Genomic DNA, 13,633 nt, shown 5'->3' with positions numbered 1-13,633 from the left:
ACTAAATATTTAATTTAGTTTTAGATTTATGACGTTTACTATAATTTTGTTAACACCTTTTGGAGTCGAATTAGACCCAGGCCACCATGTGTAGGCCTATTTATTGATATATATTATTTCACATATATCAAACTGTACGAAATTGTAATTGTCTGTTTCTCTGTGTCCAGTTTCTGTTTTGTGTCTCAGAAAATTCCTGTGGAGAGATAAAACTGTTAATGAATGACCACCTGACTTTCAGTGATTAATATGCTTTGCAGGACGTCGCTGCCCCTCTGAGTTGGTCTGGGTAGACTGTGCACACAATACATATGTAGGCTACATACCTGTGGGTGTGTATGGGGCGAACAAGCAGCCTAACCATCTCTAACTAACTGTTGCTATCACGAATTATCAAAAAGAGGTCATTGTTTTAATTTGAAATCCGTTAGCATTACTTCACACTATTTAAACCATCCAACCAGCATCCTTTGTGTCTGCATGTGTGTTAATGTGTGTTGTGTGTGTGCGCACATACTGGGGGTCATGCCAACATGGGAGGGACCGGACCGTCAAGTGGACAGCTCTCGAGCTCGCCCGCCCGCCCACCGCGCGCCACTCTACACCGGGAGCAGCGCGTGAGAATGATGCCAGCCAGAGATAGATGGATTGGCGAGGGAGTGTAAAAAAAAAAAAAAAAAAAAAAATACTGCACAGTGACACAACTAGAGGGAAGAGGAGGCGGCTGAAGGTGAGAGTGAAACTGAGAGAGTTAGCGAACACAGAACAAACAAAGAGGGGGACGGGAAATAGCCGGAAACCCGCTGCTGGCTGGGTCCTCTCTGCCCGCACTGATGTCCGAGGCCCGTCCGGTGCCAGCGAAACACAGCCGACCGAGGCACAGCGCACAGCGGCCACTGGACTGAACGGCTTCGGGGAAGCGGACACCGCTGGAGCTCCTGCCTGTGACTCTGAGTGAGTTCATTTTTTCTCATCTCTCTTTTAGAAAACTTCAAACACAACGTAATGTTTTCAATGTTCCGCCTTCTATAAGCCGCGAGAGTCAGTGTCTGCTCCTGCTCCTGTGTTTATTTTTTCTTTCATACTGCGACATTAGTCCACCGCTGCCAATTAGTCACAGGACGCAACACAGGCGCGCGCGCACACACAAACTGACAGCTCGTGCGTGAGGATGGTCAAAGCGGATTCCTCTCGCGTGGCAGAACCGGCAGATGCTGCCACGCGGAGACTTCAAACATTATATAAATTATTCAAAGTGACATAGCCTATTCCAGGATGGATGGATGGATGGATAGATAGATAGATAGATAGATAGATAGATAGATAGATAGATAGATAGATAGATAGATAGATAGATAGACAATTGACTAACAAAGATCTATATGCCATATTTAGGTACACAAAATAAAAAAAACAGCTTATTTTATAAACACACATATACACACACTTCCATTACTGTCAGGTTGAATTTTATTTATCTAGATGCGATTTATTTTAATTGTAAAAATACATTTTTGAGAGTGTCTGAGCCCAACATTTGAGATTAAAGGAATAACCTGTTGGTTTATGTGATCTATTTTCTGTCGGCCTATGGTGATAGCATGTCTCATCAACACATAAACCCTAGATTAGAATTTACAAATATAATTTACTGTCTGACTTTACTGAATTTACTGACATACATTATTTAATACCATGCAGTAAATTGAGTGTATTTAATTCAGCGTGTGCTCCCCTCCTGTCAGTCTTCCCAGTGACAGCCTCATCAGCCCAGCAGCAGCATTCTTAAGTCTAATCTACTGGTTAATAGCTTTCATTTTCATTGCTCAGTGTTTGTATTTTGTGCAGCTTTCCACGGGCTTTGAAAAGCTAATCTGTCCCTGATATAAGCGCATTGGCTGGTTTGCCATCTGGGCTGTATTATAGTAGAGACGAGAGGGCATTTGAATAATTGATATTTAGCTATTTATAGGAGGATTATTCTCTTCATGTTGCACCAGGGGACCTATGAACTATCTATCTATCTATCTATCTATCTATCTATCTATCTATCTATCTATCTATCTATCTATCTATCTATCTATCTATCTATCTATCTATCTATCTATCTATCTATCTATCTATCTGTGTCTGTCTCAATCGGCCTGAAATAGTTTTTGAGTGTGTGTATATGTGTGTGTGTGTTCACATTTTCTGTATTTTTGTCCACCTACTGTACCTCTCCCAGTCTGTCCTTACATCTGTCCATTTATCCGTCCATCTTTCTGTCGGGAGAGTGGTGGTGTATCCATCTGAAGTGGATTAGGGGTGTTATCAAAGCTAAGTAGGACTACTGTTAACACACACTCTCGTATATGCACAAACACACAGACAGATACATACATGCTGCTCTCACTCGATTTCCCTCCCCAAGGACCATTGACCATTGTTAGCCCTCTCTCAAGCCTCTTTTGCTTTTGTGCGAATGTGTATGTGTGGTGTGCGAGAGTGTGTGTTTGATGGTAAACACTCTGATCAAACAGTGCTTAACAAGCTGCCTGAACTGATAACGGAGAGCGGAGAGGAAGAGAGGATGAGAGAGGGATAGAGAGGAAGGAAAGGGGGGAAAGGGGCGTCCAGAGGGAAAGGAGGTTAGGTACTAAAAAAAAAAGAAAAAAAAAAGGGAATAGGGTTGTCTGTTTTTGATCTTGATTAAACAGTGACATACCTACCGTTCACCATTCTCCATTTTACTAGCTTTTCCAGGTATTGTGTGTAGCCATGAAGAATCACATAACGTCAGTGTTTTAAATATTCCATTAACATGTAAAGAAAACAGCGTTCTGTAGTTTTTACCACTCTCTCTCAGTGCCAACAGCCACATCCAAACACAGTTACCTCCCTCCATATTGTTACATGTATTTTTATGATTACCTCAGTTTTCTTAGACGTCCACTCTGTTGAGAGAAACAGGAAAGATAGCGTTAAGAGACGAGGGTGATATGTGACAAAGATCATGAGCCAGATGTTAACCTACTGCACCACCAGCACATAACCTGGTCCCCAGCCTGTTGACCTGGATTAACACCCTCTTTGTCTGTCCTCCACCGGGCTTTGGTCAGAGCTGCAGGACGCTGTTTCTTCCTATGACACATTTGAAGGCCATGAATATCAACCCTCTTAATAACTGTTGGCGCCGCAGAGGAATTCAAGTTTCTTGGCTTAACTTACACTCTCACTGTGCTTATTTGTTTCAGCTCCATGCGAGGACGCCACATCTCATTCTCATTGCTGTTAAAGTTAATGTGGCTGCGACCTTTGACAGAACAGTGACCTGTTTTGCTGTGCAGGTAAGCAGAAGTCACATCATGATGTGCTTGTACTCAACTGTCAGCATGTAGAGCAGAGCAGAACACACCATCAGCAGCTCTGATTACAACTATTTCTTTTGTTTTAAACTGAAAGACACTGCAAGGTCTCTGATTATCCAGACTAGCAGGGGCAATTTTTTTGGAGAGACAAATTGCCATTAATAAGGGGCTCTGAATGCCGCAAATGGAATTTCATTTATTTCATAAATGGTTTTCTAAATAAAAAGCATGAATTAAAGCCAAAACTATCAACATGGCTGTAAAGACATAGACATACAAGTGAGAGAGTATTCCTATTATCTCTCATTTAGTAATAAACTTGTCCTTCAAGTGTCCTTGAACTGAGTGAAAATGTATGTAGGCTAAACTCACAGGCTTCACTTATGTAGAACAACATCAATAGTCACTACCCTCTCTTTGTCTCTCTCCCCAGTGATGGATTCACCCACCGATCTTTTCAGTGATTCTGCTCCACAGATGCATACATTTGCTCCCACTCTCAGCTCTACAGATCTCTCTGGAGGTCACCCCCAGCCCAGCGCGGGTCGCCCTCCTCCTGCCTTTAGATCTCCGGGCTTTCCCCTCATTCATCACCTCCTCCAGCCAGGTGGAGCATCCCGGAGGATCGGAGGGCAACTCAGCACAAACCTGAACACACACAGGCACCTGGAAGACAGAAATGTGGAGGAAGATAGAGGAGAAAGGGATGAACAGGTGGAGCAAAGGATGGAGGGAGAAGATGAAGGGGTCCTGGAGGGAGAGGAGAGCTTACTGGAGGTTAAGAAGAGGCACAGCGATGCTGCCCTTGCAGCAGAGTGGAGTCAAGATGTCTTGAAAGTGAAGAGGATGAAGCTGGAGAGCCGGCAGAGGGATGGAGAGGCAGACGGAGAGGCCGACGAGGGAGGGAGGAGGCGTGAGGGAGGGAGGGAGGGTAAGAGACGAGAGAGGGAAGAGCTGAAAGAACAGCTGGAGGAGGCAAGAGAGAGACTGCAGGCCCTGCAGGAGAAGGTATGGAGGGCTTTTGGGGAAAAGCACATGGCAGAGGAGGAGAAGAAAAGGAGGCGCAGAAATGGAAACAGAGGAGCAACAGATAGGGGAGAGAGAGATGTAGGCATGATGGAAGAGGAGGACATCACAGAGGGGATGTATGACGAAGAGGACATTGATGGTGGTGAAATGGAGAAAGAATCTTTTTCCCTTCTTTCCGCTTCTCCATTTGATAACTTCCACTCCCATAAGCGGAGAGAGGAGAGACAAAAAGAGAGAGAAGGGAGGATGGAGAGAGGAAAAGGAGGAGGACTGCACTTGGAGGGAATGATGGAGGGAGCGGGGTTGTGGCTGGACTGTGGAGGACTGGTGAGAGGAGACTGGGATGGAGGGATAGAAGAGGAGGGCGAGGAAGGAGGGCAGAAGTTTGCTCAGGCGCTGAAGCTGGAGCTGGGCAGCGCCGTGGCCCGGGTCATCGACCGCGTGCTGCGCTTCTACACCGAAACAACGGATTTCACTCCTTCCTCCCCTCCAGCCGCCATCTCTTTCCTCCCGTCCGATGGAGGGAACGACGGAGGGAGGGAGAGCGGAGTGTGGATGGGACTGTTGACGAGAGGAAGGGGGGAGGAGAAGACGAGAGGCAAGGAGGAGAAGATGGGGGGGCAGGACGGAGAGAGAGAGAAGCAGCTCCAGAAGATGAGCAACGGGAGCGCCGGGCCTCCGGGACAGTCCCACCGCGCCGAGCCCTCAGACCTGACCATGCCATTGGCCGTTCAGAGGTCACCTGACATCCGCAAGGCCCACCCACTCCTCGGCCCGCCCCTCTCCACCCACCTAAACCCCTCTCACCCAAACCTCTCCATGCATCACCCCTCCCTACCTCGCCCTCCTCCTCTTGCTCACCCTCCCCTCCTACCTGCAGCTTCCCAACCCAAGGAACCCTCCTCCTCCTTCCATCCATCTTCTTCCTCCTCCTCTTCTTCCTCCTCTTCCTTCCCTGCACCTCCTCCTCCTCCCCCTCCCCCTCTCCCACTCCCCCTGCTGCACTACTCCATGCAGCAGCTCTTCTCTCGCTCTCTTCACCACCCCCAGCTCCCCCACCTGCCCCCGTCCCGTAAGGACTATCTAAACTCCGACCCTTTCCTAGAGTTCTCGTCCCACCCCTCCTTTCCCCCGATCCCCTTGCTCGGCCACCTGGACCCCTCCCTCGCTCGCCATGCTCACGGAGGCAGAGAGAGGGAGCGAGGGATGAGAGGAGATGGTGGGATGAGATCAGGAGGGATGGACGGAGGAGAGCTCTACCTGACGGCGGGGGGAATATCCTTTTGTCGTAAAAGTGGGAGGAATAAGGGGGGAGTGTGTGTGTTTGTTTGTGTGTGTTTATAAAGTACATGTGCGTCTCCTTGACTGGCCTCATGTGTACACCCAGGAGGGTTTGTCTCCGTGCCACCTGAAGAAAGCCAAGCTCATGTTCTTCTACGCACGCTATCCCAGCTCCAACACACTCAAGACCTACTTCCCTGATGTCAAGGTGTGTGTACCCTGTTGCCGTCACGGACCAACATTCACACATTTCATTCAAAGCCAGAGTTAACAGGAAGTCTGTGGCTTGGCCCTTAGTCAGTAGAGTTTGACTGATTCTTTTTCAACAACAATAATATTATATTGATATATTATCCAGTATTCATGGTTTTAAAGAAATAACGCCAACACTGTAATTCAATTATTTTATGAAATAATATATTTCACATACAGAAGGGTCCAAAATCCACTTCAAGTCCTTTGAAAGATCTCTTAGACCTCACTGGATATAATAGGTTATAACACATCTTGTAAATAAACTTGAATCACTTAATAAAAGTAATGTTAAATGACTGCAAACATAATGAGAGAAATACAGAATTTTGCACATAACATGTAATATTTATTGTCAATGACCGAGGCAATAATATATATTTTGCTTATACATCACAGCCTGGCTAACACCAGACCTCATCTCAATGTAGATTGAGATTTGACTTGAAGAGCGAATAAATTCACACGCAAGGCAGCATGGGTATACCCAGGCTATCACATAACATGAATTCACATCCATTTTTAATATATTTTCTTAAAAGGACAGTCCTTCCATTTACTTTAGTAAGGGCAATGAACTTGAAGTATTTCATTCAAAATATTGAAAATATACCAAAAAAGATAATTTACAATTGAACAGTAATCATTCATTGTAATAAAATTATTATATATAATAGCAACTAATTAAATAACTGTGGCAACATGTTAATAGCCATATACAATATATAAATACATAATATACTATATGTTTTTTAAAATGTATGTTGATACCAATTTATTTCCTATAAGCCATGATCAGACTGTCTGACTGAATAGTTGTTTGTCTTTAACCAATCATAAGCTAAAGTGTCTCACTATCAAAAACCCTTAAATCAGTATGTCAGTAAATGCTAAATGAATTCATATCATAAGCACCCTGCCTCTCTTGCAGTCCTTATCAGCTCACTCCTTCTCCTGCTGTTTTCCTATTCACTGTCTAGTTTAACCGCTGTGTGACCTCCCAGATGATTAAATGGTTCAGTAACTTCAGAGAGTTCTTCTACATCCAGATGGAGCGATTTGCACGACAGGCAGTCCGTGAGGCTCTCACTCGGTTGGTTTGGGTTGGCACTGGTTCATGTTAAACTCATTTGCTGCTAAATTTCCATTGTTTGACTGTTTTCTTTGTTTTTTTTGTAGCTAACATGTCGGTGCTGAATTTTTTACTTTGACAACCTTTATTTGGTCATTTATAGAAAGAAAAAAATACAAATATGTTGTTTTATGTTTGTTATTTCTTAAATAATAATTTGACCAGTTTATACTGGAACTTCTCTTTCTCCTATCATAGTACAGACTGAAAATTGTGTGTGTGAATCCATTATGTATCACTGTTAATTATAAAAAAACAAAAACAAAAGAATACTGTTTACACTACACATTTTGTATCACTTATGTTGAATTTAATGTGTTTGTCTACCTTGGTGTCCCAGGGATGGTGCAGCTCGTCTGGGCAGAGAGAGTCAGCTGCGAGTGGGCCGCGATACTGAGCTGTATCGCATACTCAACATGCACTACAACAAAAGTAATGTCTACCAGGTAAGCAAGCATGAGTCTGTATTTCCCATAGCAGCCATAGCTTTCATCTTGCTAATTGTGAATATATTCCCTGAACAGGAGCTATAATACCATAAAAACCTTGAATTTGATGAGGTCCAAGTTTTAATGGTACAATTGTTTCTTGTCAAAACAGCAGCACCTCAAGGTTTCGTAATGAATATTGCATAATTCTTATGATATTTATCAATTATAATTAAATGATCCAATGCAAGATGATTTGCAGTTGAACATGCAATAAAATGAGAATCCAAAGCAGAGCAGAACAGAACACACTATCAACAGTTCAGATAATTATTTCTTTTGTGTGTACTGACTGACACTGCAAGGTTATCCAGACTATCAGGGAAAATGTTTCCAGAAAGACACACTGCCATTGGTTAATGATGAGGAGCTCTGAGTGCTACAATGAAATTCCACTCATGTTGTTGTTGTATGCACCTGTAAATGTTGGGATGTACACTGATGAAATGTGGACAGGGTGGCACAGAGAACGCTGTTTTCTGGTGATATGTTTGGACAGAGTGGGACTACTGTCACATAACTGAGTAATTGTGAATGGGACATTTACAGTGTCAACTGAAACATATGAAATGTTTATGGTGGGTAGTTTTCAAAATCTTTGTGGCCCGTACGGGGATCGAACCCGCGACCTTGGCGTTATTAGCACCACGCTCTAACCAACTGAGCTAACCGGCCATGCATAGAAAGTCACGTGTTCTTGAAAAAAATTGAATTGTGGGGAAAACGTGTGGTGGAAAGTGTGTGGTAGCGGTTTGAGCAGCTGTGTGTCTGTCGCTGGTTTTGTCTCGACCCTGCGACAGACACGGAGCTTTACAGGTGCACAGCCCGGTTCTAACGAGTGGAGCCGCACGACTAGTGAGACAGGCTACTACAGTGATGACTGCACGTGAACATGTCAGGCTGGTTTGACCTCTCTGGTGTTAGTCTGATGACTTGTCCTATAGAGATTGCCAGCGTGTCGTCATCATGACGTATTCCCGGCGGGGAACGCAAAGCATTGTGGGAAACTTTGGCACAAACAAACGCGCCAGACTTTGAATTTGTGGAGGCAAGAACGCTAGTTTCAAATATCTACTGCTCTGGTTTGAAGATGCCATCAACCTGCTGTGTTGTGAACTGCAACAGTCGTTCGCACGATAGACAGGGCAAAAAGTTACATTTAGTACCATATAAGTAAGGGATAATGTATAGTTCGGAGGTTGTTATGGAGAAATAAACCCGACAGGTTGTATGGAACCCGGTTTCATTCAACATGAAGGGGTTTATTTCTCCATAACAACCGACCAACTGTACATTATCCCGCTTATTACACGGTTTACGAGTGAAATAATTAATTTGAAACATAATGTTGATCAAAATACGACTTTCATCGATTTAAAATTGCATTTAGCGAATCTGCAAGACCGGGTCACTTCCGCTGTTTTGCCGAGCCTCCTCCCGTTCGTGCATTTGAAGCCTTTGATAATCAATCAGTGGATCGATGGATTACCATACACGTGTTAAGATGTGTGTATTGTGTGTAGTCGTATCTGTCATAAACAAGAGATTAACTTTACTGTTTACGGGGTGCGTTTGTGTCGCGGAGCCGCGGTGCCACCGAGACGAGAGGAGAGCTGACACCGGGTCAGAGGCTCTGATCAGCAGGTTTGGTTTCCAGCCACGATGTGGAAGGAGCCTCCACTCTCCTTGTAACAAGTTACAAGTCATTTATCTCTAACATCACTATTAGTCCGACGCTGTTTAATGACGGTAAAAATGAAACACAAGGTAAATATCCTGCATAGTTTCTCTTTTCTGTGCTGCGCTGATCAGAGCGGCGTCCCTAGCAACGGTCTGTTATACATGACGAAGGTCCGTTATACAGAAATAACAGACCGCAGAACGCAGCACTGGACCAATCAGAGCAGCATTTAATAGAGCCGTGTAATAATTATATATATATGGGTGCTGGAAGTTGGGCAGCAGGTTAATGTCAGCGGACCACACCATGTTCATAGGGATCCAGCCCTTTGATTGTCTTTATTTTGTCCTCGTATCGTTTATTTGCGGCTGGATTTAGTTTTAGGCGGTATGGTTCTTTGTTGTTTTCCTTTGCCCGCTGCATTGTGCCAGTTAATTCTGTTTTTTATTGTACTTTTGTTATTATTTACATTGTCCATGTCTAGCGCGCTATGTAGATCGGGGGAAATTGGCCAAAGATACCCACAATCCTTTGCGTTTCTGATGACGTTGCCGCCCAGTTGGTCACGTGTCTTGGCAATCTCTATAGATGGATGATCACTAACACGCAATAGCCTACCACTTAACGTGGAAACGGAACATAATAGTGACATAAAAGCACGGAGTAAATGATCCATTAAGCATCATTTCATTTTTAAAAACATGTTAAATTGTCAGATACAGTTTTGAGACACACGCATGAAAGTGAGCATGATGATTGAACGGTGTTAGTTGATGAGATTACCATGAAGTATCGTTATTTTCAGGCGGAGAGGTGAGAGTGTTTTGGGATGATTGATGTCTTCATGAGATGTCAAAACCTTTGTGGCCCGTACGGGGATCGAACCCGCGACCTTGGCGTTATTAGCACCACGCTCTAACCAACTGAGCTAACCGGCCATGTTTACAGTGTCACGTGGGTCTGTAACATACTAAAAGACCGGTTTCTGCTAGGCAACATTTCATATACATCCTCCATATAAGATTTTTTTTTTTCATCAATAGTACACTTTCATGTTATAATTTAAGATTTCTCTCTAATTGCACTTTGCTTTGTACTTACACACTGTTAATAACAGACGGTATGAAACTACTATGACTGATATATTTACTGTTTGCTGGTATAGTTTGGGTTTTGGCCTCTTACAGAGTGAAGCTTATTTCAGACTGAATTCTGCAGATGTTTGACTGTGAGCTTTCTTTCCTCAGGTCCCAGAGAGGTTTATCGAGGTGGCAGAGGTGGCCCTGAGGGAGTTTTATTCAGCCATTTGGACTGGGAGAGACAGCGACCCCTGCTGGAAGAAAGGGATTTATAAAATTATCTGTAAGCTTGATAGCCCTGTCCCAGATGCCTTCAGACTGCCTGGTTGTCCCGTTGGCTGATGAGGGACCTTCTTTGATGTGGTGTACACATGCACAAATGCATGTACAAAAACAAACCTAGGCTACTGAAAGAAGGGGGATTTACTTAGAAGCATCTTTGAACTGTATCATTTCAGACCGTGACAACTTGTGTGAGGAAATCCATTTGGTTCCACAGTTTGGTTATTCAAAATTCATTCATTTTGGGAAAAAAAGTTCACGTTTCTGCTTGACATATTGTACAGGAAAAGACACATACATGCACAAATGGGCAGACGCACAGGGTCAATAGTAGCCTGAAACACTCAGTGCTGTGATAAGAGTCTTGTGACTGCACTTATCAAAGAACGTGACCATACCATTGAATTAAAATGGACAGAGCAGGAATTCCCTCTCCAAACATCCTTCACCACTGAACTGCATTGTGAAATCAGGGTTGCTCACGACACAGGTTTGATAAAACTGCAGCCACAGAGCTGGAACTAAAAGACAGGTTTTTCAAAATCATGCTTGGAAATATGCATAGTCACTGGTGTGCGGAGCGTCACCATGACACAGCTCCCGTTTTCAGATGTGTCGTCCAAATTTGTGACCTGTGCGCTGGCTTCATGTCAGTGGCTCACATAAAACACGATATGCATTCCCTGGTCTCTTGTAAATTACTGTAATTGGTGAGAAATATAATTTCATGCATCCATTCAGGAATGAAGCAGACTGCTGACAGATGAATACTTCAAATACCTGAGTGCATAACAAGCTTCTCAGATTGGTCCCATTCCCCTCATCTCTCTCCACCGTGCAGTGTTCGTACTCAGAGGAGCTGTAGTATCGTTAAAGGAAAAGCAGTAATGATGGTGTGGAATCATTAACAGTCACACCTCACGTTTCAGTCTCTCAGGAGTCTTCATAGTTTTACTTCACTGTCACATATAACAACTGCTCCTTACTAGAACTCCTGCTGTCGTCTTGAGTCTTGAACCACCATCTTCATTCATTCAGCGTCGCCCACAGCTTTTACATTTTAGATGCTCTTATTTTTCCGTGTTGGCTGTGAGGACACTTTCCTTGTTTTCTCTCCAACTCCCATGACACGATTAAGATTGCGTTAATCTGAACTTCACTTTTCTGTCCATTTGAGAAATCTGGCTTTCTTCTAGGAATTAATGTTACATACTGTATCGGTTCATTTGGTTTACTGTAAGGTTATAAAGCTACCCTTGTTTGATAGGACTATCAGGTCAGTGGTTTCAGTCAGTGGATTTCTTTTGCTTGTGGATCCATCTTTATGTTTAATATTACATTATTATAAAGCTTTTGTACATGATGGCGCAATGTATTCAAATTGTAATTAAAATTCTGTCAAAAGGGACAATATATTGAATTTAAAATGGTTAAATTAATGTTTTGTTGTTTCCTTGATGTACTCTTTCTCGTTGGAATAATTACTTATGTTTTTTGTATTCCTTTAATGTGATGCTTCAACTAAATAGGCTGGTTGCACAATTAGCATATATGACATTTGTTTCCAAAAGGGTATTGAGGAGACTTTCACTCTATCTGCTGTGTGTCATGACTCTTATTTAGAGGACACACGAGTTCCAGTTCATGAAAATGTTGGTTGGATATGTTGGGCTGCCCCAGATAGAGGCCTCAATTGGCTTCACCACAGCTCTGTGAAAACGAGCCCACATGTAAACTATCTGTGCTGTGTTTTCAAGTGCATGTTTCCTATATTTCAATTTTGTATCGTTATCTTGTATGTTTTCTTTCATTGCTTTTATCGGTCTCTCTTTTATATTGTACATACTCTATTCTTTAATGTATATCTGTGCCTCATTCAAACTTTGGTGAATTTTGACGTTTGAACTTATCAGTGAATTAAAGTGATGCCAGGCTGGTGTTGTGTGATGTCTGGATTCACACCACACACATTAAACACACACCATCTCTGGTGTTCAGCTCCTGGTAGCCCGCGCTAATACCATCATATGTTAAGCCTTTAATCTAACAACACTACTGCAGTGACACACACACACACACACACACACATTCTCGCTGATATTAATACTTGGATGATGGCTTTGTAAGAGGCTCAGCCCGGGACAAAGTCTAACCACCTGAGACAGCACAAACACACACGCATACACACAGTTTCTCTGGTATGTCAGCAATTTATCCAAACCACAGGAGTTTTGTAGGAAACTAACAAGGTAGCGAATGACTCTTGTCACACTGGACCTGGTTAAACCCGGATGCTTACTCTAGTTTTAGCTTGCTGTTTTTATATTCATCAAATGAGCACAACAGATGCAACATAAATTAAAACGTTCCCCAACAAGCTTCTTCTTTTTTTTTTAAATTTTTAAATTTTTATCTTTCTCCATATTTGAATGTGATCCAGATTAGACTTCAGCCATTCTTGCTATTATCCAGGCCACTTATAAATTAGGCAAAGATTATAAAGGCTCTATCTATAATCTATATTCTATAGCACAAGTAAAGGTTTTATCTTAAAGTCTTTTCACAAGCTATACACGGCTATAATTGGTGTTTGGTATATGGCACATACATTAAAACGGCATGGTCTCATGACATAAGATCACAAGGTTTGATTAAGCACTCTGGGAATGGAGTAGCTACTACTCTGGCCATCAAACACACATTCACACACAGTCACCACCACTAATTCCAGGATGACATGCCTCTAGTCTAAATCCTCAAGTAGCCCAACCTCTGAAGTCTGGCCACCTACTACTCTAATAGTCTACTCTATGATTATTAAATACTGTTATATCAACAGTTGGTGCCCTATGTGGTGCCAAGGTGTAAAGGTGTGTAGATGGTACCAGTGCTTACAGATGCATATAACTGTACACAACCACAAAGCTGATTCATCATCCCACTCATCCATTCATTTTCCCTTCTTGCTGCTTCCCACAGCTTCTGGTTTTATCTCACTGGGGTATCGAATGAAACCAACTCCTGACCCGAGGAAAATGAGCCTGTATGAGAGCCAGTGT

At 43.0% G+C, this 13,633-nt stretch overlaps 1 protein-coding gene and 2 non-coding genes across 4 annotated transcripts; 1 reads left to right on the top strand and 2 right to left on the bottom strand.

Annotated features, from left to right (window-relative positions):
• The first annotated feature begins 907 nt into the window (after positions 1-907).
• Positions 908-12,513, top strand: prox3 (prospero homeobox 3). Of its 2 annotated transcripts, XM_085758939.1 has the most exons (5): positions 3,786-5,693; positions 5,767-5,868; positions 6,893-7,005; positions 7,385-7,490; positions 10,461-12,513. In XM_085758939.1, the coding sequence occupies exons 1-5, from the start codon at positions 3,786-3,788 to the stop codon at positions 10,632-10,634; spliced, it is 2,403 nt and encodes an 800-aa protein (XP_085615065.1). In that variant the 3' UTR covers positions 10,635-12,513. The 2 variants fall into 2 exon arrangements, 1 of the variants encoding a protein (XP_085615065.1); XR_015034185.1 differs by lacking the exons at positions 7,385-7,490; positions 10,461-12,513 and adding exons at positions 908-954; positions 3,237-3,329 and having other exon boundaries at positions 3,784-5,868.
• trnai-aau (transfer RNA isoleucine (anticodon AAU)) lies at positions 8,134-8,207 on the bottom strand. Its single transcript has one exon. It is a non-coding gene; the product is annotated as a tRNA-Ile (tRNA).
• On the bottom strand, positions 10,078-10,151 carry trnai-aau (transfer RNA isoleucine (anticodon AAU)). The gene has a single exon. It is a non-coding gene; the product is annotated as a tRNA-Ile (tRNA).
• Positions 12,514-13,633: the final 1,120 nt, after the last annotated feature.

The sequence above is a fragment of the Trachurus japonicus genome, chromosome 18, assembly GCF_045865225.1.
Source record: "Trachurus japonicus isolate A0001 chromosome 18, Traja_1.0".
Lineage (NCBI taxonomy): Eukaryota > Metazoa > Chordata > Actinopteri > Carangiformes > Carangidae > Trachurus > Trachurus japonicus.
This window is presented reverse-complemented; position numbering and strand designations above follow the sequence as displayed.

Excerpts from the sequence above, each read along its gene's own strand:
- prox3 (XM_085758939.1), top strand. The coding sequence starts at position 3,786 with ATGGATTCACCCACCGATCTTTTCAGTGATTCTGCTCCACAGATGCAT. Across the intron at positions 5,694-5,766 it reads GTGGGAGGAATAAGGGGGGA|GAGGGTTTGTCTCCGTGCCA; the intron begins GTGTGTGTGTTT and ends GTGTACACCCAG. Across the intron at positions 7,006-7,384 it reads GTCCGTGAGGCTCTCACTCG|GGATGGTGCAGCTCGTCTGG; the intron begins GTTGGTTTGGGT and ends TTGGTGTCCCAG.